The 24,405-nt window shown below is 69.1% G+C and overlaps 2 protein-coding genes across 3 annotated transcripts in view; both read left to right on the top strand.

The window, feature by feature from the left end:
- The window catches only part of FLNC (filamin C), a 40,840-nt gene extending 20,236 nt beyond the window's left edge, over positions 1–20,604 (top strand). Inside the window, exons 15-48 of one of the 2 annotated variants that reach the window (XM_067534912.1) lie at positions 161–284; positions 570–730; positions 1,359–1,449; positions 1,575–1,744; positions 1,829–1,946; positions 2,285–2,547; positions 3,063–3,660; positions 5,064–5,237; positions 5,979–6,141; positions 6,660–6,820; positions 7,099–7,266; positions 7,451–7,574; positions 7,768–7,924; positions 8,292–8,481; positions 8,858–8,881; positions 9,299–9,546; positions 9,853–9,951; positions 10,511–10,610; positions 10,780–10,920; positions 11,489–11,617; positions 11,716–11,889; positions 12,376–12,537; positions 12,881–13,084; positions 13,317–13,469; positions 13,879–14,001; positions 14,347–14,589; positions 15,129–15,398; positions 15,515–15,652; positions 16,102–16,217; positions 16,587–16,719; positions 16,924–17,100; positions 17,850–18,068; positions 18,995–19,204; positions 19,583–20,604. In XM_067534912.1, the coding sequence (XP_067391013.1) occupies positions 161–284; positions 570–730; positions 1,359–1,449; positions 1,575–1,744; positions 1,829–1,946; positions 2,285–2,547; positions 3,063–3,660; positions 5,064–5,237; positions 5,979–6,141; positions 6,660–6,820; positions 7,099–7,266; positions 7,451–7,574; positions 7,768–7,924; positions 8,292–8,481; positions 8,858–8,881; positions 9,299–9,546; positions 9,853–9,951; positions 10,511–10,610; positions 10,780–10,920; positions 11,489–11,617; positions 11,716–11,889; positions 12,376–12,537; positions 12,881–13,084; positions 13,317–13,469; positions 13,879–14,001; positions 14,347–14,589; positions 15,129–15,398; positions 15,515–15,652; positions 16,102–16,217; positions 16,587–16,719; positions 16,924–17,100; positions 17,850–18,068; positions 18,995–19,204; positions 19,583–19,770 (5,913 nt within the window). In that variant the 3' untranslated portion in view covers positions 19,771–20,604. The remainder of the gene's footprint in view (positions 1–160; positions 285–569; positions 731–1,358; positions 1,450–1,574; positions 1,745–1,828; positions 1,947–2,284; positions 2,548–3,062; positions 3,661–5,063; positions 5,238–5,978; positions 6,142–6,659; positions 6,821–7,098; positions 7,267–7,450; positions 7,575–7,767; positions 7,925–8,291; positions 8,482–8,857; positions 8,882–9,298; positions 9,547–9,852; positions 9,952–10,510; positions 10,611–10,779; positions 10,921–11,488; positions 11,618–11,715; positions 11,890–12,375; positions 12,538–12,880; positions 13,085–13,316; positions 13,470–13,878; positions 14,002–14,346; positions 14,590–15,128; positions 15,399–15,514; positions 15,653–16,101; positions 16,218–16,586; positions 16,720–16,923; positions 17,101–17,849; positions 18,069–18,994; positions 19,205–19,582) is intronic. The other variant, XM_067534911.1, reaches the window with a different exon arrangement.
- Positions 20,605–23,138: 2,534 nt separating this feature from the next.
- On the top strand, positions 23,139–24,405 carry ATP6V1F (ATPase H+ transporting V1 subunit F). Its single transcript, XM_067534954.1, has 2 exons — positions 23,139–23,366; positions 23,678–24,405. Exons 1-2 carry the CDS (start codon positions 23,209–23,211, stop codon positions 23,877–23,879), a joined length of 360 nt encoding a protein of 119 aa, XP_067391055.1. The 5' UTR covers positions 23,139–23,208; the 3' UTR covers positions 23,880–24,405.

Here is a 24,405-nt window from a genome sequence, read left to right as displayed (position 1 = left end):
GGTGGCGGTGGGGGGTCCAAGCCCCCCCCGCATGGCTCCCCCTCCCCGTGGAGCTGGCCCGGCGTCCTTCCCCGCCCACCGAGGTTGCGGGGGGGGGGGGGGTGGAGGGCTCCTCCCTGGCTGGCCAGAGCCCATGGACACGGCGCGTTGCTCCTGGCAGGTGGCCGTGGGCGAGGGCAGCCACCCGGACAAGGTGAAGGTGTACGGCCCCGGCGTGGAGAAGACGGGGCTCAAGGCCAGCGAGCCCACCTACTTCACCGTGGACTGCAGCGAGGCCGGGCAAGGTAGGGCCAGCCGAGGGGCCGGGGCGGGCGGCAGGGGGGGGGCTCTGCTCCCCCATGACCCCCACCAGGCAACACGCGGCCTCCACGGCCAGGCCGCCTGATGGCACCGGCTCACGGGCCGCCGGTTCTGCTCCGGGCACCGGGGCCGGGGTTCGAATCCAGTCCCGCTCAGCAGGAACAGGCTGCGGTCGGATGGCCGCTGCGTGCCAGCCCTCCTGCTGCCCCCCACCCCGCAGCGGCTTGGCTGGCTCCCCCGTGACGCGGGGCGCCCGGGCTGTGTTGCAGGGGACGTCAGCATCGGCATCAAGTGCGCCCCCGGCGTGGTGGGGCCGCTGGAGGCCGACATCGACTTCGACATCATCAAGAACGACAACGACACGTTCACCGTGAAGTACCTGCCGCCGGCCGCCGGGCGCTACACCATCATGGTGCTCTTCGCCAACCAGGTACGGGGCTGGTGCCGGGCGCTACGCCAGCCTGGTGCTGTTCCCTAGCCAGGTATGGGTCTGGCGCCGGGCCCAGGGCAGCCCAATGGCGCCTGGGGCTAGCTCAGCTCCAGCTGCCCGGGTCCCGCCCGGTGGCGGGGGCACAGACCAGCGTCCCAGAGGCCCCATTGTCACCGGCTCAAGGTCCCTGCAGAATTCTCCCTCTGACCTCCCAGCCCGGCACGGGGGATGCTGGGCGTGACTCTGTCAGTGGTGCCCCATCGCCCTCGGGGGGTGGGAGGGAGGCCGTGGGGCAGACTCAGGGCTGGGCGTGCTGCTCTCCCAGGCTCAGGAGCGGGCCCTGGGGGCGGGGTGGTGGACAGCAGGTGTGGCGGGCGGGGGGGGGACAGGTCTGTGCGGACAGAGGGGCCTGGCCAGGGCAGCGCCGGGGACCCTCGCCCCATCTCAGCTGCTGCGTGCCGCCCAAGAGGGGGCTGCATGTTGGTGCTGGGCAATTGCCAGGCAGGCCGGGGGCGGGGCTCCAGCATGAGGGGCGGGAGGTTCTGCCCCCACCTTGCCCTCCGGGGGATCTGGCCCCCCCCCGCCCCAGGTTCCATCGCTCAGCCCCCTCTCTCCTGTGCCCCCCTAGGAAATCCCCACCAGCCCCTTCCGCATCAAGGTGGATCCGTCCCACGACGCCAGCAAGGTGAAGGCTGAGGGGCCGGGGCTCAGCCGGACAGGTGAGGGGTTATCCGGGAGGGCGGGAGGCTGGGGTGCCACCCCCAGCCAGGGGCCTAGCCCCCCTCGGGCCAGCAGCCGCGGCTGAGAGTGACCTGCCGTCTCGCCCCCCCCCCCTTTTTTCCAGGAGTGGAGGTCGGCAAACCCACCCATTTCACCGTGCACACCAAGGGCGCCGGCAAAGCCAAGCCGGACGTGCAGTTTGCCGGGGCGGCCAAGGGCCCGGCCGTGCGGGACTTCGAGATCATCGACAACCACGACTACTCCTACACCGTCAAGTACACCGCCGTGCAGCAGGTGAGGGACCGGCCCACCCCCATCGTCTGCCCCTCCCCCTCCCCCGCAGGCCCGGCCCCTGACTCGGTTGCTCTCCCCGGGCAGGGCACTCTGACCGTGACGGTGACGTACGGGGGCGACCCCGTGCCCAAGAGCCCCTTCCCCGTCAGCGTGGCACCCCCCCTGGACCTCAGCAAGGTCAAAGTGCAAGGACTCAACACCAGTGAGTGGGGCAGGGCCCCGTGGGGCCGGGGGGAGGCTGCACCCAGAGTCCCGGGGGATGGACGGGGAGGGACTGGAAAACGGCAGGGGGACGATTGGGGGCCGGGTGAATGGGAAGGGGCAGGATGCGGAGGCGCCGGTGAATGAACGGCCTGCGGGAGCAGTGTGTAGAGAGGGAGATGGCACCAGGACGTGCGGCAGGGGAGGCGTGGCACCGGGGGGGGGGCGTGGGAGGCGAGCGGGTGGCCCCGTGGCCCGTGGCAGTTGGGTGGCACCGGGGGCGTGGGTGGGCGGCTCCGTGGGGCGTGGCTCCGTGTCCCTGACACTCGTGCCCCGCAGAGGTGGAAGTGGGCAAGGACCAGGAGTTCGCGGTGAACACGCGCGGCGCCGGAGGCCAGGGCCAGGTGGACGTGAAGATCACCTCGCCCTCCCGCCGGCCCATCCCCTGCAAGGTGCAGACGGGCACCACCGACGAGATCCACACCGTCAAGTACATGCCCCCCGAGGAGGGGCCCTACAAGGTGGACGTGGCCTACGACGGGCACCCCGTGCCAGGCAGCCCCTTCGCCGTGGAGGGGGTGATGCCTCCGGACCCGTCCAAGGTGAGCGGCGGGGGTTGCCCACGGGCCGGGAACCATCTCCTGCCGCCCTGTGACCCCCAGGGGCCTAGCGTACACGGGCGAGACGCCCCCCGGGTCAGCCCCTGTCTGCACTGGGGCTGGGGCTGCCCTGGGGGGGGCTGAGCCCCCATCTCTCACAGACCGGAGCGTGGGCCTGATCCGACGCACGCCGGCGGGGATGCGGGCTGGGAAGTGACACCCCCTCCCCGTGCTCGGGGCAAGGGGAACCGTGCCAGGCGGGCAGCGGGCACCACGGGTCACAGGCGGGCCCCACCCGTCTAAGGAGATGCCAGGCAGCTTCCCAGCCTGATCCCCGGGGCTGGATCCGGGATTGCCTTGTGGGGGGGCAGGATCTGGGGTGCCCCACCATTGGCACGCAGGGAGGCGCGTCCCCGCCCAGGAGCGGGTAGCCTTTCGGTCTCCCCTCGTGGCCGGAGGGGAGAGAAGCCGGCGCTGGCAGTGGCGCCCCAGTGACGTGCGCCCCGCTCCCGTTGCAGGTGTGCGCCTACGGCCCAGGCCTGAAGGGCGGCTTCGTGGGCAAGCCGGCCCCCTTTGCCATCGACACCAAGGGCGCGGGCACGGGCGGGCTGGGCCTGACGGTGGAGGGCCCGTGCGAGGCAAAGATCGAGTGCCAGGACAACGGGGACGGCTCGTGCTCCGTGTCCTACCTGCCGACGGAGCCGGGCGAGTACGCCATCAACATCCTCTTCGCCGAGGCGCACATCCCCGGCTCGCCCTTCAAGGCGGACATCAAGCCGCTCTTCGACCCCAGCAAGGTGACGGCCAGCGGGCCCGGGCTGGAGCGCGGCAAGGCGGGCGAGGCCGCCACCTTCCTGGTGGACTGCTCCAAGGCGGGCGAGGCCGAGCTCACCATCGAGATCATCTCGGACTCGGGCGTCAAGGCTGAGGTGGTGATCCAGAACAACCGGGACGGCACCTACGCCATCACCTACAGCCCGGCCTGCCCCGGCACCTACACCATCACCATCAAGTACGGGGGGCACGCCGTGCCCAAGTTCCCCGCCCGCGTCAATGTCGACCCCGCCCTCGACACCAGCGCCGTCAAGGTCTTCGGGCCCGGCGTGGAGCCGCGAGGTGAGACTCCTGTCCCCCGGCCGCTCATCCCTGCCTGTCTGTCTGTCCGGCTATCCCCAGACACCGTCTGTCTGTCTGTCCGGCTATCCCCAGACGCCGTCTGTCTGTCTAGCTATCCCTAGACACCCTATCTATCCATCCATCCATCCATCTGCCAGACTGGTTATCCCCAGACACCGTGTGTCTGTCTATCTGTCTGTGACCCGTCCGTGCCCAGGGCAGCCACCTGATAATGCCAAGGGCAGGGCAGGCTGTAAAAGCAGAGCAGATTCTCCCAGCACTGGTGGGTGACGCTGAAGCCAGACTTCCCAACCAGCCACAAACTGCGCTTCTGAATCCCCACAGAAGCCAGTCCACAAATGCACACAGCCCCCGTCACTGCATTTCAGCCTCTGGCTCCCAAATCAGCACAAGGTCCAGTAAAGAGACCAGTTACTTAAACTCTCTGCTCTTTGCTAAAAAGGTTTCCTCTGACCCCAAGGGGTCAGCCACAGCACCAGAGCAATATAAGTTTGGATCTTACCTAAAATCCCACGCTGCCAGCCAATCCTTTAGTAACTAACACTAAAGCTTTATTGCAAAAAGAAAGAAAGAAACCATGAGAGAAATGTTAAAGGGTCAAAGCAAATCAGATACACACAGATGATTGTAGGTCCATAGACATCCGGTTTCAGGGAGAATTGTGGAGTTGGATGTGTACCAGAGGAACTGTACAAACTGCAACACCTGGATGGGTCTTAGTCCTTCGGTTCAGTTGCACAATGAATAGATCCAGAGGTAGGTGTGTGTCTGCAGCTGGACAGAAACAAAGACAAAATGGTTTCTGTGGCTTGGCCTTATCTATCCCCTGGCCCTGGCCATGCTGTTTGTGGGATGTTACAAGAACGAAAATGGAGTCCAGCGTCACATGGGCCAATCCTGGGAACTCTTCAGGTTGCCTTTTGTTTCCTCCTGAGCACTTTGCTTCTGTAAAGGTTTTGATGGGCCATTAAGCGGCTATTGTCCTGCCGCCTCTGCCTGGGCTGTGTCTTATCCAGCACAGTTTGAAACACAGCTACATCGGATATGTCCATAACGTCCACTACAGCCAGAACACAGGAACATACGCATCGCCAGCTTTCTCAGCGCATCACATCCTGTCTAACCGTGCCCGACATGGCAAATCTCACAGGGATTATTATGATTTTGACACACTGATGTTACACAATGACAAATCCCCCCCCATCTAACCCGTGTGACACTATCCATCCCCAGACACGCCCTCGGTCTGTCTGTCCGTCTACCTATCCCCAGACACCATCCATCCGTCTGTCTGTCTGGCTATCCCCAGACATGCCCTCTGTCTGTCTGTCTGTCTGTCTAGTTATCCCCAGACACCGTCTGTCTGTCTGTCCCACCGCCAGGCGTCTTGCGGGAGGTCACCACAGAGTTCACCGTGGACGCCCGCTCGCTCACCAAGACGGGCGGCAGCCACGTCAAGGCGCGCGTCATTAACCCCTCGGGCGCCAAGACGGACACCTACGTCACGGACAACGGCGACGGGACCTACCGCGCCCAGTACACCGCCTACGAGGACGGTGAGGAGCCCGGCCTGCCGACCCGGCCCCTCCCACCCAGCGCCCCCACGGCTCAGCCACACAGGCACCGGCGCCCACCCCTGCCTCGGGGGAAGCGTGCCATAACCCCACACGTTCATACAACACTGCATGGCAGGGGCCAAGGCCATTATCCCTGTCTTTGAGAGGGAAACTGAGGCACAAAGGGGGGGCAGCAACTGGCCTGAGGCCATTCTCCGGGTCAGAGCTAGGACTAGAATCCAGGAGTCCTAGCCCCAAGCCCCCCCTGCTCTAACCACTAGACCCCACTCCCCTCCCTGAGTGGGGGCTAGAACCCAGGTGTCCTGGCTCCTGGTGCTTTCCAGAGTCCCCTGGCCACTCTGATCTGATCCCGTTTCTCGCTGGCCCGGTTCGGTGCTGGCCCATCCGTGGAGGAGCAGGAGGAAGGCACCGTCGGGAGAGCTGGGAGCTCTGTGCTGGGGGCCCCTGTACCCCGTGGGGCAGCCTGGGCTGCGGGGGGATGGGGAAGGGGAGCAGGGACCAGGACCCCCCCGGCTCCAAACCTCAGTGGGGCCTGGAGTGCAGCACCCCGTGGGAACAGCTGACATAGGGGTGGGAGGGCTGGGGTGGAGTTTCCTGATCCCTGTTTGGACCTGGGGGTGGGGATGGCTGGGACGGGGCAGGGGGCAACTCAGATGGGGTGGGGGCGGCCAGGGCGGGGCAGGGGCAGCTCCCTGACCCCCGCCCCGTCTGGCGCGGCAGGCCTGCACCGCGTGGAGGTGACGTACGACGAGGTGCCCGTCCCCAAAAGCCCGTTCCGCGTGGCCGTGACCGAGGGCTGCGATCCCAGCCGCGTGCGCGCCTATGGCCCCGGCCTGGAGGGGGGGCTGGTGAACAAGTCTAACCGCTTCACCGTGGAGACCAGGTACCTCCCCCCGCCGGGGTCCGGGGTGGGGGGGTGCTGCTCCCCAGGTCCCGTTCCCACTCGGCTCCCACCTGCCTGCCCCACGAGGGGGGCGGCTTCGTGTGCCAGACCCCGTGGCGTGAGATCCCCAAGAGGTGACGGGCCTGGCCCGGTGGGGGGGCAGACACCATCCCGGCACTGCCGGTGGGCCCTGCGGCCTGGCAATTCTGGGTAACGGCCAGTGGAACGGCCTGTGGAACTCCCTGCCACTGGCAACCAGGAACCGAGTAGGATCTTAGCAAGTTGGAGCCTGGGGCTAATGAGACCATCCCGGCTCAGAACAGCCTCCCTGGAGATAACCAGGGGCCTGGGGCAAGGCGGGGGCTTCCCTGGCACCATTCCCACGGGGCGGTGCGGTCCAACCCGGCTGCACTCCTAGCCATGGCCCCAGACACCCCTCTCCCCCACGACCTCTACTCAGGCCCGTGGCTGAGGCAGGGCTGGGGCGGGCTCTGAGCGGCCCGGGGCTCTCCTGGCAGGGGCGCGGGCACCGGCGGGCTGGGCCTGGCGATTGAGGGGCCCTCGGAGGCGAAGATGTCGTGCAAGGATAACAAGGATGGGAGCTGCAGCGTGGAGTACATCCCCTTCAGCGCCGGCCCCTACGACGTCAACATCAGCTTCGGGGGGCGCCCCATCCCCGGTAGGACCCGGGCCGGGGGACGCAGCCGGGGCCGGGAAACAGGGTCACTGGGCCGGGGGGCTGGGCTCACGACTGGGCCGGAGGGTGAGGGGTCACCTCCATGTCCTGCCACGTGGTCCGTGGCTCTGATCCGGGGCGGGGGGTTTCGTGGCGGAGTTGGCCGGGCTGGCGGCCCCTTGGGCTTGCGGTCCGTCCCCGTCCCCCTGATGTTGGTGTGACTGGGGGGAAGGAGGGGACTGGCTGCGGTGCCCCCCGGTGCGTGACCCTTCTCCCCGCAGGGAGCCCGTTCCGCGTGCCCGTGAAGGCGCTGGTGGATCCCAGCAAGGTGAAGTGTTCGGGCCCCGGGCTGGGGGCCGGCGTCCGGGCCCGCGTGCCCCAGACCTTCACCGTGGACTGCAGCCAGGCCGGGCTGGCGCCCCTGGAGGTGAAGGTCCTCGGACCCTCAGGTACCGGACCGGGGCATCAAACTCGGCTCACGGGTGGGGCGGCTCGTGGGGGGCGGGGGATGGGATGGCTTGTGGGGGGACTTGGGGCGGTCCCCCTCCCCGGAGGGCCCTTCCCCATGCCCCCAGGGCTGTGGGCAGGGTGCTCCCCGCCCCCGGCGCCCCACACTGAGCCCCTCTGCCGCAGGTGTGGCGGAGCCGGTGGAGGTGCGTGACAACGGGGACAGCACGCACACGGTGAGGTACACCCCGGCCAGCGACGGGCCCTACGCCGTGGCCGTCAAGTACGCCGACCAGGAGGTGCCGCGCAGGTGAGCCGGGGCCGGAGAACCCTCAGACCGAGGCTGTGCCCGTCCCTCGTCCCTGCCGGAGCCGTGCCCGGCCCGCCCCGGCCCCGCACGCCAGCCTGCGGCTCTGGCTGGGCCGCGGCCCCGCTAGGACCGTCCCTCCTCCCGGGGCGGTTCTGGCCCGGCCCGGCTCTCACTCCGGCCTCTCCGTTTCCAGCCCGTTTAAGATCAAGGCGCTGCCGGCTCACGACGCCAGCAAGGTGCGGGCCAGCGGGCCCGGCCTGAGCCCCGCGGGCATCCCCGCCAGCCTGCCCGTGGAGTTCACCATCGACGCCCGTGACGCCGGCGAGGGGCTGCTCACCGTCCAGATCCTGGTGAGTGCCCAGCACCGACCCGGGGTGCCCTGCTCGCCGGACGCTGGGGGGCTGGGGCCATGGCTCCAATGGGGGCCGCCGGGCTGGGGGGCCCATGGCTCCAATGGGGGGCGCCGGGCTGGGGGGCCCATGGCTCTGATGGGGGGCGCCAGGCTGGGGGGCCCATGGCTCCGATGGGGGGTGCCGGGCTGGGGGGCCCATGGCTCCAATGGGGGGCGCCGGGCTGGGGGGCCCATGGCTCTGATGGAGGGTCCATCCCCAGACCCCACCCCCTGGGAGAAGGGAGGCGCCCTGGCCAGGCTCTGCCCTCTGCCCGGGGCGGGGGCGCCGGGGGGGGGCAGCTGTGACCCCGTCTGTGCCCTGCCAGGACCCCGAGGGCAAACCCAAGAAGGCCAACATCCGGGACAACGGCGACGGCACCTACACGGTGTCCTACGTGCCCGACCTGGCGGGGCGCTACACCATCACCATCAAGTACGGGGGCGACGAGATCCCCTACTCGCCCTTCCGCACCCTCGCCCAGCCCAGCGGGGACGCCAGCAAGTGCCTGCTCACAGGTGGGTCCGGCCCCCTGCAGCCTCCAGCCTCTGCCCCACACGTTCTCCGGCTCCCGCTCCCTTGCCCCACGCGGCCTCCAGCATCTGCCTCTGCCCCACACATCCTCCGGCCCCACCCCACGCGGCCTCCAGCCCCCACCCTGCTTCTCCCCCAGCTCCGGCTTTCCGCCTGCCCTGGGACTGGAGTGTGATCACAGCCCCCCCGCACCCCACTTGTCCCTTGGGGCGGAGCCCCCACGCCGGCCCCCTGCTAGCCCAGCCCTGGCTCCCCTGCCCCGGCTCTGCCGGTGCCCCTCACTCCCGCCCCGCAGCCCCCGACCCCCCCGGCCCCGTGGCCGGCTTCGTTCTCACACGTTTTCCTCCCCTCTCTTCGCAGTGTCCATTGGGGGACATGGACTGGGTAAGTCCCGCTCTGTGCGGCTGGGGGCCAGGCCTGGCCATCGTGAGCCCCGGGGGCGGGGGGCTGGGCCGATCCTCCCCCCCTTCCTGCACAGCCAGGCTAGACGGGGAGACGCGGCCTGGAGCCAGGGCCTCTGGGGGCTGGGGTGAACCCGACTTCTGGGGCGGGATTTGAACCCCAGACCTGCCAGGTGTAATACCCTGGATAAGGGCAGGGATCACGGCTCCCTCTAGTGGCTGGCCACGGCCACTACAACAGCCCCCCCCCACCCCTCGCCAGGGGTCAGCCCCCTTCGGCCAGGCTGGTGCCGGTAGGGCTGCCGGGCCGGGCGCTGGCCCTGCCCGTGGGCACAGCGTGGGGCACAGGCCCCGGTGCTCGCTACCGCCTGGCCGACCCCATCCCTCCGCCCCCCCACAGGTGCCTGCCTGGGCCCCACCATCCAGATCGGGGAGGAGACGGTCATCACAGTGGACGCCAAGGCGGCGGGCAAAGGGAAGGTGACGTGCACGGTGTCCACGCCGGACGGGGCCGAGCTGGACGTCGACGTGGTGGAGAATCACGACGGCACCTTCGACATCTACTACACGGCCCCCGAGCCGGGCAAATACGTCATCACCATCCGCTTCGGGGGCGAGCTGATCCCCAACAGCCCCTTCCACGTGCTGGTAGGTCCGGGGGGGGCGGGCGAGCCAAGCGGGGGGAGCAGTGGGTGGGAGGGGGGGGTCCCGGGCGTTACAGCTGCCCCCATCCCCTGCCTTCGCTGCAGGGACCCTCCGTTGCTGCGGGGCTGTCAGCCAGCTGCCACGTCCCACCCCAGAGATGGCTGCATTTTGGTGCCGGGCAAGCGATCCCTGCATCTAGGCATTGCGGGACCGCAGGGTGGCACAGCCCTCCCCGCCTAGGAGACGCCCCCCTCAGACACGGAGCCTGGCGTGGCCGCCCGCATTAACCAGTTCCTTGCCTCCCGCCAGGCGTGCGAGACCATCCCCCACATCGAGGAGCCGTGCGACTCGCTGCAGTTGCGCCAGCCCTTCTCTCCGCACCAGGCCGGCGGCTACCCGGCACGCTGGGTACCAGGCGTGCCCTCGCCCCCTCGCCTCTCTCTCTGCTCTGTCCTGCTGCCTCTCCCAGGACGCTTCTCGGCTCCGAGCCCTGGGCTCTCTCGGGCCGGACGCCCCCTTCCCCCAGCAGAGCACCCGCCCGCCTCCGTCGCTCCCCTCCCTGGGTGCCCGCACAGCGAATCCCCCGGCCCCCCGGTGCGCCACGGCCGTGTGGGGCTGGCGCCTGGGTTGTGCCCCTCTCGCAGCCAGCTGGGTCCGGGCGCTGCGGCCGTGCCAGGCTCGGGGGGCAGCCAGAGGCCGCCTGTCTCACTAAGGGGTTCCCGGTGCCACAGGATCAGGGCGGGATGAGGGGCCCCCCCAAGCCTGGGGACAGCGATTCCCCCCCCCCCCCCCCGTAATGAGCTCCGCCTGTCCTGCCCCACGCCCTCGCGCCTTCCTTCTCTGCCAGCTCTGACTCTGCTCCTGCCCTGCTCCGCCTCGGGCGCTCTGCCTCCGACGCCAACCCCGTCTCTCTCTCTCTCTCTTTCTCTCTCGCTCTCTGTCTCTGCCCCTTCCCGCCACCCGCCAGGCCACCGACCAGCCCGTGGTGCCCGCCGAGAGCCTGGACTCCGTGCTGCGGCCCTTCAGCCTGGTCATCCCCCTCACCGTGCAGAAAGGGGAGATCACCGGTACGGGCGCTGGGCGGGGTGCAGGGTGGGTTGGAGAAGGAGGGCTGGGAGGAGTGGGGGGCTGGACTGGGGGATGGGAGATCTGAGGTCGGGGGGCTGGCGCAGGGGGGAGAGGGCGGGCCGGGGCAGGGCAGAGGGTGCCCGCTGACGGAGCCGCGCCGCCCCCCAGGCGAGGTGCACATGCCCTCGGGGAAGACAGCCCGGCCCAGCATCACGGATAACAAGGACGGGACGGTGACGGTGCGCTTCGCCCCCGTGGAGAAGGGGCTGCACGAGATGGACATCAAATACGACGGGAACCACATCCCCGGTGAGGGGCCGCCCGCCCGCCCGCGGCTCCCCACGGGGCGATGGGAGCGCCCGCCCTGCCCCACCCCAGCCCCTTATTGCCGGGGGGGGGGGGATTTGTCCTGCATGCCAGGCCCATGGGGAGAAGGCCCCAGAGAGCCTTAGTGCCCCCCTTGGCCCCACACGGTCCCCCCCCCTTGGTGCCCCCTTCTCCATGGCTCTTTCCTCCCCTGCCTGGTGTGGCCAGAGGGGGGTCCGGTCCCCAGCCCCCCAGCTCCCTGCCCCCACCCTGGAGCCAGCAGCCCCTAGCACTGGCCTGTTTGCAGGGAACTGGCTGCTCGGGGGGCCAGAGAACCCCAGCCTTGGGGGCAGTGGGGCTGGAGAACAGCCCCCGCATCTGGGGCCGAGCGACCCCCATGTCCCTGGAGCCGGCTGGCCTGGGGTCCCAGAACTCAGAGCCTGGCCCAGCCCCCTGAGCTCCTGCCCCCCAGGAAACCCCCTGCAAGTCCCACTCACGGGCTCCCTGCCCCCCAGCACCCCCCCACCCCACGAGCCCCCGGTCACGGTCCCCTGCCCCCCCTTCCCCCCAGGGAGCCCCCTGCAGTTCTACGTCGACGCCGTCCACACCCGGCACGTCAGCGCCTACGGGCCCGGCCTCAGCCACGGCATGGTCAACAAGCCGGCCACCTTCACCATCGTCACCAAGGACGCCGGCGAAGGTACGGGGGGGGGAGGGAGGCAGGGGGAGGTGGGTGGGGGAGGGGCAGGGGGCCAGGGGGGGCCCTGGTCCCGGCGCCCCTGACAGCTGGTTCCCCAGGGGGGCTGTCGCTGGCTGTCGAGGGCCCGTCCAAGGCCGAGATCACCTGCAAGGACAACAAAGACGGGACCTGCAGCGTGTCCTACCTGCCCACCGCGCCCGGCGACTACAGCGTCATCGTCCGCTTCGACCAGCGCCACGTGCCGGGCAGCCCCTTCTCCGCCAAGATCACCGGTGAGCCCCCCTGCCCGGCCCCAGCCCCCCAACACCCCCTCTGCCCCCCCACCCAGCCCCCTGACACCTCCCCAGCCCCCCCACACTCCCCACCCAGCCCCCCGACAATCCACCTGCCCACCACGCCTGGTGATACACCGTCATCGTCCGCTTCGACCAGCACCACGTGCTGGGCAGCCCCTTCTCCGCCAAGATCACCGGTGAGCCCCCCACCGGGCCCCTGCCCTGCCCCCCGACACACACCCCTGGCCCCTGGGGTCCGCCCTGCCCAGCCCCTGCCACTCAACTTCCCACCAGCCCCCCAACAATCCACCTGCCCCCAGGGCCCTTCCACCCAGCCCCTGCCCCCCCGAACACACACCCCCAACCCCCAGGGTGACCCCACCCAGCCCCCTGCATTTCCCAGCACCTGCCCCTGACACACACCCCCATCTCCCGGGATTCTCCCCTGCCCAGCCCCACTCACAGGCCCCCTCCTGCCCGCAGGGGACGACTCCATGCGGACGTCCCAGCTCAACGTGGGCACCTCCACCGACGTGTCCCTGAAGATCAGCGAGAGCGACCTGAGCCTGCTGACGGCCGGCATCCGGGCGCCCTCCGGCCACGAGGAGCCCTGCCTGCTCAAGAGACTGCCCAACCGCCACATCGGTGCCAGCGCGGGAGACGGGACTGGCTGGGCCGGGGCTTTGGTGTGGGGGGCAGGGAGGGGGGATATGGGGCTGGCTGGGCCGTGGGGCTGGCATGGGGCTGGGAGAGAGGATACAGGGCTGGCTGGGCTGTGGGGCCGGCGTGGGGCTGAGAGGGAGGATACGGGGCTGGTTGGGCCGTGGGGTCGGCGTGTCGCTGGGAGGGGAGATACGGGGCTGGCTGAGCCGTGGCTCCAGCATGGGGGCCAGGAGGGGGGATACGGGGCTGGCCGGGCCGTGGCACCGGCATGGGGGGCTGGCAGGGGGGCTATGGGGCCGGCGCTGAGCCCACCCATCTCCCCCAGGCATCTCGTTCACGCCCAAGGAGGTGGGGGAGCACGTGGTGAGCGTGCGGAAGAGCGGGAAGCACGTCTCCAACAGCCCCTTCAAGATCCTGGTGGGGCCGTCGGAGATCGGGGACGCCAGCAAGGTGAAGGTGTGGGGCAAGGGGCTGGTGGAGGGCCGCACCTTCGAGGTGGCCGAGTTCATCGTCGACACCCGCACGGCAGGTGGGCGCTCGCCGCGGGGGCCGGCCGGGAGGGGGAGGGGGCGGCCCCGGGGGGGCTCCGGGCAGGGCAATCGGGGGACGTCCTGAGTGGGAAATCGGGCCGGGGAGCCCGGCCCCCCCCGACGCAGGCTGGCCCCGGCCAGTCATTCCCGAGCCCTGCAGGGCAGAGTGGGGCTGGCGCTGTGGGGGGGTCTTGGGGGCCCTTGCGCTCACGCCCGCTCCCCCCTCCCCAGGCTATGGCGGGCTGGGCCTGTCCATCGAGGGGCCCAGCAAGGTGGACATCAACTGCGAGGACGTGGAGGACGGCACCTGCAAGGTGACCTACTGCCCCACCGAGCCGGGCAACTACATCATCAACATCAAATTCGCTGACAAGCACGTGCCAGGTACGGGGAAAAGAGGGGGCATGGCCAGGCCGGGACCAGCCCCCCGGGGAGGGCAGCCGGGCAAGGTGAAGGCGGGTCAGTCTAGTGGGTGGAGCAGCGGGGCCGGGAGCCAGGACGCCTGGGTTCTCTCCCTGCCTCTGGGAGGGGAGTGGGGTCTACTGGTTAGAGTGGGGGGGGCTGGGAGCCAGGACGCCTGGGTTCTTTCCCCAGCTCTGCCATTGAAGGCAGAGATACCCCTCCCAGATGGCTCCTGGGTGAGGACATACGGTGCCTCAGTTTCCCCTCCGCCTCGGGGGGCGGGGGTAGGAGGTGCCAGGGCCACGCCCCCAGCTGAAGCGGTGTGAAGGCGCTGTGTGGCGGCCCTGGCTGCGTGCCCTGGGCGCGGCTGACCCGGCGTGTCCGTGCGCAGGGAGCCCCTTCACGGTGAAGGTGACGGGCGAGGGGCGCATGAGGGAGAGCATCACGCGCCGGCGGCAGGCGCCCTCCATCGCCGCCATCGGCAGCACCTGCGACCTCAACCTCAAGATCCCAGGTACAGCCGGGGCTGGGGGATGGGGGGGACGGGGACTCTGCCTCCAGCCTGGGGAAACGCCCTGGACCCCCAGACAGGAGGGAAGGCTGATGGCTGGGGGGGGGCCACCTGGGGCATGGATTTGCAGCCATGCAGCCTGCCTGGCCCCGTGGGGCTCAGAGGCCGGGGGGCGGGGGCACAGGGCTCCTCCCCGCCAGTGAGAGGCTGCTGACTCTGGGGAGGAGCAGGCACCGGTCACTGACTCGTTCCGAGCCTGGATGCGCAGGGGGGCAGAGCGGCCGGGGGGGACAGCAGGGTGGCGCTCCAGGCCCAGCGCCCTCCCCTCTGACCCCCGGCGCCGCGCAGGGAACTGGTTCCAGATGGTGTCGGCGCAGGAGCGGCTGACGCGGACCTTCACGCGCAGCAGCCACACCTACACGCGCACCGAGCGGACGGAGATCAGCAAGACGCGCGGCGGGGAGACCACGCGGGAGGTGCGGGTGGAGGAGTCCACCCAGGTGGGGGGGGACCCCTTCCACAACGTCTTCGGCGACTTCCTGGCCCGCGACAGCCTCGGCTCCTTCGGCAGCATTGCCCGGCCCCAGGAGGGTACGTGCCGGGCACGGGGGTGTGAACAGGGGAGGGGGGGTGTCTCAGGGCACGTCGGTTTTGCACACGTGTCTCACACAAGCGTGGCCGTGTCGTTTTTCGGGGGCGCGACCCACGGGGGGCTGGGGGTTGCGCCGTGCTGCAGGGAGCAGGGGGGCTCACCAGGGGGCGCTGTCCCCGTTACCCCAAGGTGGGCATTAGCCCAGATCCCAGGGCAGGTGACCCCATGCCCGCTCCCTGCCCCCTACCAGCAGCGCAGGACCTGTTCAGTGCAGGACCCTCCTTCCCTTCCAGTCCCAAGCTGCTGGGGTGAGGGGGGGGGGCGGGTGCAGTGCCCCCACGTGTGCAGGGAGACCCTGTGCCCGCCGGCGCTGTGGTGGTGGATGGGGCCGCAGCGTTGTGCAGGGGGTGGTGTCAGGCCGGCAGTGCTCTGCCACAGAGGTGGCTGCATGGTAATGCTGGGTGCAGCGCCCCGGCTGGGGGCGGGAGGATGCAGGTCTGCAATTGGCTGATGCCCCCGCCTGTCTCTCGTCGCCCAGGTGAGGCGGGCCCCCCGACCATGACGGCCCAGGTGACCAGCCCGTCGGGGCAGACGGCCGACGCGGAGATCATCGAGGGCGAGGACAGCGCCTACAGCGTGCGCTTCGTGCCCCAGGAGATGGGGGCCCACACGGTGCACGTCAAGTACCGCGGCCAGCACGTGCCGGGCAGCCCCTTCCAGTTCACCGTGGGACCCCTGGGCGAGGGTGGCGCCCACAAGGTGCGGGCGGGGGGCACCGGCCTGGAGAGCGGCGTCGCCGGAGTGCCAGGTAGCGGGGCCTGCGCCGGGCGGGCACCAGAGGGGGTCGGGGCTGGGCCGGGCGCTGGCAGGAGGGAGGTGGGGGGGGGGGGCGCCGGACCCCCTGACGGCTCTCTGTGTCCCCAGCCGAGTTCAGCATCTGGACGCGGGAGGCAGGCGCCGGAGGCCTCTCCATCGCCGTCGAGGGGCCCAGCAAGGCCGAGATCTCCTTCGAGGACAGGAAGGACGGCTCCTGCGGCGTCTCCTACATCGTCCAGGAGCCAGGTGGGGGCCCCCCCTGCCTGCCCGCCTGGGCCGGTGCCATGCCTGGGTCTGAGCCCTCCTGCCCCATTGTGGGGCAACCACACCCCCCTCCCCGTCCCATGCTCGGCTCCAGGGCTCCAGCCGGCCCCTGCCCCGGGACAGGGGGCCGCGTTCCCCCGCCTCAGCCCAGCTGCGTGGGGCCAACAGGGCCTGCCACAGCCCCTCCCATCCAGGGGGCCCGACCTTCACAGGGCACAAGGGCGCGGGTCCCCCCGACAACCCCCAGGCTCCCTCCTGCGCACATCGCTCCCCGGCCCCGGGGATCTCTGCCTTTCCCCACAGCTGCCCCCTGCCCCTGCCCCAGCCCCAGGAGCCTGGCACCGGACCCAGCTCGGCTTCCTGGCCCCAGTGCCCTGCCCACCGGGCTGCCGGGCCCAGCCTGACCCCGTCCCGTGGGCTCGGCTCCGCAGGGGACTACGAGGTGTCGATCAAGTTCAACGAGGAGCACATCCCCGACAGCCCCTTCGTGGTGCCCGTGGCCTCGCTCTCCGACGACGCCCGCAGGCTGAACGTGACCAGCCTCCAGGTACCACCCGGGGGGGGCTCGGTGCCAGGGGCCAGCGCACGGGGCTGAGACGTGAGGAACGCGAGCCACGGCCCCGCCGGTGCCCCTCACTCCCGACCCGCAGCCCCCTGCGTGCCCCTGCCCCCCAGCAGATGGGGCGATTGCAGTGGAGCCGTGGGCCCTGCAGCCTGTGAAGATCCCTGAACCACGATCCTGTGCCCGTCGGGTCCAGGGTGAGGAGGTGCAGTTCTAGCAGGGGGCTGGGCTTTGCGGGTCCGCCCCCCGGTTCCCCTCCAAGCTGGGGGGGGTGACAGTCTCCCCCTGGGACAGGGCCCCCGGCATGCCCAGAACTGCCCCGGCCTCGGCTTCACCCCCCCTTTGCCGTCACAGGAGACGGGCTTAAAGGTCGACCAGCCGGCGTCCTTCGGGGTGCAGCTGAACGGGGCGCGGGGCGTGATCGACGCCAAGGTGCACACGCCCTCGGGCGCGGTGGAGGAGTGCTACGTCTCGGAGCTGGACAGCGGTGAGGGGGCCAGGGGCTCAGAGCGGGCGGGAGGGACTGGCCACGGGCCGGAGACAGGGCATTGCGGAGTCTGACCTGGTCCCAGAGGGGGCCCGGACCAAGGTGAGCAGCTCCTGCAGCCTGGGCCGGGTGGGCCGGGGCAGGCGGGCGCCGTGGAGGGGTCCGAGCTGGGCTCTCTGATCCTCCCCCCTCTTCCCCCCACAGATAAATCCACCATCCGCTTCATCCCGCGGGAGAACGGCGTGCACGCCATCGACGTCAAATTCAACGGGCGCCACATTCCCGGCAGCCCCTTCAAGATCCGGGTGGGGGAGCTGAGCCAGGCCGGCGACCCGGGCCTCGTCTCCGCGTACGGCCCGGGCCTGGAGGGCGGCATCACAGGTAGGGCTGCGGCCAGGGCCGTATTATCCATTAGGCGCAACAGGGGCAGTGCCCAGGGCCTACGACACTTGCAGGGCCTAGAAACGTTTTGTGAACTAAAATACAATGTATCCGAAAACTGGAAAAGCAAACGATAAAATGGAAATTCATAGCCTCTGAAAGGAAATCTCTTTATCTACGGTACAAATTGCTATTGTATTTATCCAGCGTGAGTTTAATTCTGTGACCAGATTTACAGTGTTCTCCGCTTTGAAGGAATACGGTTACAATATTAGCCAAAGGGAATGCGTTAAATGCAGGTTTCAGTTCTGAACAATTTGTATTTGACGTTTTGCTCAGAGCAGCATAACCAGGGGCCACAAAACCTCACAGTTCATGTGCTTCAATTAATAGCTTCAAATCAAATGAGTTATTTCGGTCGGGGGCCTACGAAGGTCTTAAAACGGCCTTGGCTGCGGCTTCCCGCCCCCTGCTCCCGGCTGCGCCGCACGGGGGTGCAGAGCACGGCCCCAGCTTGCGCCCCTGGAGAGGAGGGAGGGGATCCAGGCGCCGGAGCCGGCTCTGGCAGCTGGGGACGGGACGGGGGGCGCGGGAACGGCCGGGCCAGGAGGGAGCCCTGCCGCGGGAAGCGGGGTGCGGCGGAGCAGGGGGACGCTCGGGCATGTTGGGCACTGTCCGTCTCTGCTCCAGGGGGGCCGGCTCGGGCAGGCCCTGCTCCGCTGCCCCCTCACCCTCCTTCCTGCCCCCAGGCGTGTCCTCGGAGTTCTTCGTCAACACGCTGAACGCCGGCTCGGGGGCCCTGGCCGTCACCATCGACGGCCCCTCCAAGGTGAAGCTGGATTGCCAGGAGTGCCCCGAGGGCCACAGGGTCGCCTACACCCCCATGGCGCCCGGCAGCTACCTCATCTCCATCAAGTACGGAGGGCCCCAGCACATTGTGGGCAGCCCCTTCAAAGCCAAGGTCACAGGTACGGCCCTGCTGGGGGGAAAGGGGGGGCCAGCTGTGCTGGCGGCTGGGGGTGGGGAGAGGGTCCTGGCCACGCTGGGGCTGGGGGCAGCCAGCCCAGGTCTCTCGAGGGTCCCCACCCCAGCGCCGCAGCCTCCTGCCCCTGGCCCCGCAGCGTCCAGCGCCCCTGTTCCACTTGGACTCCCCCTGCAGCACCCCCCGGCTGGGTCTCAGGGAGTCCCTCCCTGCCCCCCTGCACCCCCCTCAGCAGCGATTCCCGGCCAGCCGGGGGCCGGGGGCTGTTAGTTCTCGGGGTCACGGCGCACACGGACTTTGCTAGCAGCTTAACTAGGAGTTACAGCAGCAACCGCCCGCAGAGCCCCATTCTCGGGGTCCCTCCCCCCCCAGGCCGCCCGGGGGGACTGGCCTCTTCCCCCAGCCACCCCCAGCCCCGTCCCCCAGCCCCTCCCAGGCCTTTGTCTCCTTCCCGGGCTAGGCAGCCGCTCCTCTTGGTCACAGCCTGTTGCAGCTGCTGGGGCCGGGGCAGGGGGTCCCGGCCAGGTCTGCAGACGTGGGGCCGGGGAAGGCCCCTCCCCCCTCTAGTGGGCTCTGCCATGATCCCACGCCTGGCTCCCATCACTGACATACAGGAGTAACCTGTGGGGAAACTGAGGCACACGCACAGCACGCAGAGAAAGCCCCAAGAATATCTTCTCTTCGTCCCCCCTGCCATGCCCGATGCTCTGTGCTGACGACATCCCGATGTCTGGCATGAACCGGCTGCCCCCGCTGTGGATCTAGGTCTCTGAGCACCTGTCCCCCTGCGCCCCCAAATCCTGCTGCCCTCACTGTGCCCCTCCCTGGAGCCCCTCCCCGGCAGGGGCTGGCTGGCTGGGGGCTGGAAGCGCGCACATGGGGTTGGTGACATGTCTGCACTGATCTCCCCAGGGCCACGTCTCTCCGGCGGCCACAGCCTCCACGAGACGTCCACCGTGCTGGTGGAGACGGTCACCAAGTCGTCGTCCTCCGTGGCCGGCAGCTACGGGGCCGTGCCCAAGTTCTCCTCCGACGCCAGCAAGGTGGTGGCCCGGGGCCCCGGGCTCACGAAGGCCTTCGTGGGCCAGAAGAACACCTTCACCGTGGACTGCAGCAAGGCTGGTACGGGAGGGGCGGGGCCTGGGGAGAGGGGAGGGGCCTGGCCAGCAGGGGGCGGGGCCAGCCGGTCACGGGGCGGGGGAGGGGGTGCCAATGCGGGCATCCGTGGGGCGAGCAGCGTGGGGTGCAGGAGGTAACCCTCAGCCCCCAGGTCTCTTTGGGCTCCACTGGGGGTCAGTGTAAGTCCCTGAGAGTTGGGGAATGAGGGTTGTGGGGGACCCCAGTTTCTATGGGGTTTCTGGTGACGGGGGCACCATGCCCTGCGGGATCCTGGTCCGAGCTGCTCCCCGTTGGGCACCGCTGGGCTCCACCCCGGCCTCTTCACCCCCTCCTACGTGCTCCCTGGCCCCACCCCCATGCATTCTCTGCCCCCCCCCACAGGCACCAACATGCTGATGGTGGGCGTGCACGGCCCCAAGACGCCGTGCGAGGAGGTGTACGTCAAGCACGTGGGCAACCGGGTGTACAACGTCACCTACACCGTCAAGGAGACGGGCGACTACGTCCTCATCCTCAAGTGGGGCGAGGAGGGCGTGCCGGGCAGCCCCTTCCAGGTCACCGTGCCCTAGGCCGCGCCCGCCCCCCCCTTCCCCTCTCACACGCACGCTCGCACGCGCACGCTTCCGCCCCCCGTGCCCCGCCCGGCCGGCCTGCGGGGGAAGAACCGGCTCAACCACAGACTCCACGGGGCTGCCCTGCACCGGAGCCTGGTCGTGCCCAACGGTGCCAGGCCGGGGCCCCCACCGGCTACCCACAATGCTCTGCTGCAGGGCCGTGCCGGGGGCCCCCGCGCTGGGCGAAGGGAAGAGAGGCACTTTTTATAGTTGTTTCTCAGCATTTTCTCTTTCTTTCCTCCAGCGCCGTTGGAGGGGCGGCGGGCATGGCTGGGGCACAGCCAGGGCACAGGGCATAGATGGGGCATAGATGGGGCACAGATGGGCAGAGGGCATGGCTAGGATGCAGATGGGGTGCAGGGCATAGCCAGGGCACAGACAGGCAGAGGGCAGGGTGCATGGCATAGATGGGGCACAGAGGGGCAGAGGGTGTGACCAGGGTGCAGGTGGGGTGCAGGGCATGGCTGGGGCACAGCCAGGGCCTGGTTAGGGTGCAGAGCGGCAGGGGGCATGGCCGGGGCGAAGGACATGGCAGGGCAGAGGAGGCTGGCGACGGGCTAGATCGGCGTGGGAAAGGGGCCCGCGTGTGACCCCTGGGGGCGAAGCAGGGCTCCTGACGCTTTTTAAAAAAGAAAAGCCCCCTACAAAGGCCCCCCCCCCCCGGCCCGCGATCTGCAGGGTGCCTCCGGGTCTACGTGGGAGGGGAGCCCCTGGCACCCCCGGCCTTGTTCTCTGCCAAGCGCCAGGGCCAGCCAAGCTGCTGGGGAAATAAAGTGACTTGCTGATGTGCCCCGTGCTGCTGTCTCTGTCCTGCGCCGTGCGCACCCCCCAGGGCCACCATGCGGTGACGGGAAAGCCCCCCCCCTCCCCCCAGCCCTCCTCTGGCAGCACCTCACTCTGTCTCCAGCACCGGGGCTGCCCCCCTGCCCTGGGGATGTGGCTCCCCAGTGCCAGGCGTGTCCAGCCCTATGCCAATCACAGGAGACCCCACCAGACCTCACACAGCCAGTGGGGTCCCCCCAACGCACCAGCACCCACTGAGCTGCCGGGAGGTGGGGGGCAGAGAAGATCCAGGAGCCTCTGGGCTCTGGCGGGTTGGTCTGAACCCCCCACCCAGGAGGGTGAGGGGCCCTGGGCCGTAGCATGCTGCTGTCGCTGCCTCTCTCCCCATCTGCCAGGGTTGGGCCCAGCTCTTCCGCCTCAGGCTCGGGGAGCTGCCAGGCATCAATGCCCCCCTGGCACAGCGGGCACGCCAGGCTCCCGGGGGGGTGCTCTCCGGGGTTGCCAGCCCGTTCACCCGGGACAGCATCACCACGTGGGGCCCAGAAGGAGGCCCTGGCTATACACTAAGCCTCCGTAACCGTCCCCCAGGGCGGCTGAGCCCCCACAGATCAGCCCCACGTGGACCTGGGCCCCAGCCCAGCTCTGGGAGGGGAGCAGGGTCTGGTGGTGGGAGCCAGGACACCTGGGTTCTTTCCGGCTGTGGGCGGAGCGCGAGTGTGATATTCCCCCCCTGCCATCCGGCCTGAGTCACCCTGATCCCCCGTGCCTGGGCCCTGACTCACTCTGCTTTGCTGTGTGAACCACCCACTCCAGGGTTAGCCCACGCCCAGCCTCCGGCGGGTCCCTGACCCAGTGAAGCAGCGTTTCTGGCCAGCCGCTCATGGGATAGACCCCCAGCAAACACCCCCAGTCCCAGGTGCGACCCCGGGAACTGCCCTCTTGCGGGGTTCAGTGCTGCACCCGACACGCTCATTTACACTCGGCCGTCCATTTATCAGAGATTGATACACACCAGCCCCGGCGCGCTGAGTGAGGTCTCTGCACGCACGCACTCCACGGGCACTGCTTTAGAGAAAACAAGTTTACTGAGCACAGCCAGATGCTAAGCGATTATAAGCCAGAAAAATATGACTCAAGGTTTGATCACAATTCCTTCAAAGATAAAGCGCGTCCTACGCAAAAGTCAAATTGTTAGCAGCCTTTCGGCCTTTGATGTCAGCTGACCCCACAGGCTGGCTGGGCTGACTCCTGCAGTCCCACCACCCCCTCCCGGCCGTCAGTCTGTCTGTCAGTTGCTGGTAGCTGGATTCCAAGGGATAGCTCCAGAGACAAAGACGCTTCCGCCTTTAACATGTTTCCCCGCCAGCCCCTGGGCTCAGGGGATCGGCCCTGTCCAGACAGGGGCGTGATTTCTTCCACGTGAGTCAAATGAGCGGCGCCTTCTCAGGCCAGGCCATTGTTCCTGTCGGCCTGTCTCTGCCAGGCCCGGCCCCGCACTCTGCTTGGGGATTGCCTGGCTCTGTTCAAACCACGTGAAACGCGCCTCTGGGGATACGCCACAGCCGTGACATTGCAGGAAACGCGCAACCACAACAGTAATGGTCAGTGTGCCAGGAGCATTCCAGAAACACCTGCTGTGACACACGTCGCATCAGACCACACACAGTGACACGGCAAGGGTGAACACGAATGCTACACAAATCACAGCGTAAAGGTCTACATGGGGTACGGCGTGTCACAGGGGGGTCTGGTGGTGAGAGCCGGGCTGGGAGCCAGGACGCCTGGGTTCTCTCCTGGCTCTGGGAGGGGAGCGGGGTCAATTGCAGTTCCACGGGGCCGGTGCTGTGGCCTCTGCTTTGCATCAGTCTCTGGGGAGGAGCCCTTCAGTGCGCTGGACCCCCAAGGGGTCTTGCTCATCCTCCAGGATAAGCCCTGCTGCCCCACCTGGAGCTCTGGGCCTGCAGCCCCCGGCTCCCCCCGCTCAGCTGGGGGCACCCCAGCCTGGCAGGACAGCATGTTTAGTGGTTCGCTGGCGCCCGGCCTACGGGTCCACTGGGGGCAGCCCGGAGCCCAGCTGGGAGCCCCACGTTCACAGGACATCTGTCCGTCCATCTGTCCCTCCTTGGGCTGACTCCAGGCCTGGTTTGCGGGGGGGGGGGCAGGACTCCTGGGTTCTCTCCCAGATGGGGGGGGGGTCTGATGTGTGGGGGGCAGGGCCAGGACTCCTGGGTTCTCCCCTGGCTGGGGGGTGGGGTCTGGTGTATGGGGGTGGGGCCAGGACTCCTGGGTTCTCCCCTGGCTGTGGGGTGGGGTCTGGTGTGCAGGGGGCGGGGCTCACGCGGGAGGAGGGAGGGGCCCCAGGGGTCCCGCCCACAGGCGCAGGAGACTGGCCAGCCTCCAGAGCCGAGACGCATGCGTAGAATGGCTCGGCCGGGCTCAGAGCGGTGGGTGCCCCATGCGCATGCTCGTTGGGGCGGGCTGCGGGGGGGAGGGGGGCAGACGGCCGCGCACGCGCCGTCGGTTGATGCAGGTGCCGGGCCGGTCGCGCATGCGCCGTGCGCGCCGAGGCCGGGGTTAAAGAGTCGGCGGGCGGCGGCGGCGGACGGAGCCATGGCCGGGCGGGGGAAGCTGATCGCGGTGCTGGGGGACGAGGACACGGTGACGGGCTTCCTGCTGGGCGGGGTGGGCGAGCTCAACAAGCACCGCAAGCCCAACTTCCTGGTGGTGGAGAAGGAGACGAGCCTGACGGAGATCGAGGAGACCTTCCGGTGCGCGCGGGCCGGGCGGGACCACCGGGCACGGGTGGGGGGGGAGCGGTGCGCGCGGGCCGGGCGGGACCACCGGGCACGGGGGGGAGCAGAGCGGGCTGGACCACCGGGCACGGGGGCGGGGGAGCAGAGCAGGCCGGACGAGACCATCGGGGGGGGGGAGCTCAGGCCAGGATGGGCTAGGGGGCCGGGACCGGGCTGCGGAGGACGCAGGAGTCTGGCTGTGCTTGGCTGGGGAGGCGGCAGGCAAAGCCCCCCTGACCCCTGGCCCATCCCCGCTTCCTCCCTTCCCTCCCCCCCCCTCCCCGCAGGAGCTTCCTGAACCGGGAGGACATCGGCATCGTGCTCATCAACCAGTTCGTGGCGGAGCTGATCCGGCACGCGCTGGACGCGCACACCCGCTCGCTGCCCGCCGTGCTGGAGATCCCCTCCAAGGAGCACCCCTACGACGCCACCAAGGACTCCATCCTGCGCCGCGCCAAGGGCATGTTCACCGCCGAAGACCTGCGATAGGGCAGCGCCCGCACACCTCGCCTCGACCCCCAGCCCGGCCAGTGCCCGCCCGCCTGCTGTGTAGCGCCCGCACGCCTTCCCTCGACCCTCAGCCCAGCCCGGCCCGGCCAGCCTCACCTCATCTCCTGGCCCAGGGGCAATGAAAAGCTGGGCCCTCTCCATGCCACCTGCAGCACCCCACCCGTGCTGTGGGATCCAGGCACAGGCTCGCCCCCGGGGGATGGATGTTGAGGCTCCTTCTCCTCCTCTCTTTCCTCTAAAACCCTCTGGGGGCTCCATGAGGCTCCCACCAGCTGATGCAATGGCCTGCAGCCCTTCAGGCTGTGGCCCACTGCATCTCGTTTCTGCTGCTGCCCTCCCCGAGCCCTGTGTGCTGGGGAGCAGGGGCGTGTGGGGGCGGCAGCAAGGCTGGTGCTGGAACTGGCCCCAGCCCTCCTGTTTCCCAGAGCCCACGCCCCCGTGCTGCCCATGGAGCCACCTTGTGTGAGGGCCGAGCTATGTTACATTAAAGCAGAGGAGACCCTGA

The sequence above is a fragment of the Emydura macquarii genome, unplaced genomic scaffold (assembly GCF_026122565.2).
Source record: "Emydura macquarii macquarii isolate MOO-44397 ecotype Brisbane River unplaced genomic scaffold, CSIRO-AGI_Emac_v2 contig_3470, whole genome shotgun sequence".
Taxonomy (NCBI): Eukaryota; Metazoa; Chordata; order Testudines; family Chelidae; genus Emydura; species Emydura macquarii.
Note: the sequence above shows the minus strand (reverse complement) of the source record. Positions and strands in the feature narration are given on the sequence as shown.

What these genes read in the sequence shown, in the direction of transcription:
- ATP6V1F (XM_067534954.1), top strand. Translation starts at nt 23,209, where the DNA reads ATGGCCGGGCGGGGGAAGCTGATCGCGGTGCTGGGGGACGAGGACACG. An exon ending in GAGATCGAGGAGACCTTCCG is followed by an intron (nt 23,367 to 23,677) that starts GTGCGCGCGGGC and finishes CCCTCCCCGCAG; the next exon opens with GAGCTTCCTGAACCGGGAGG.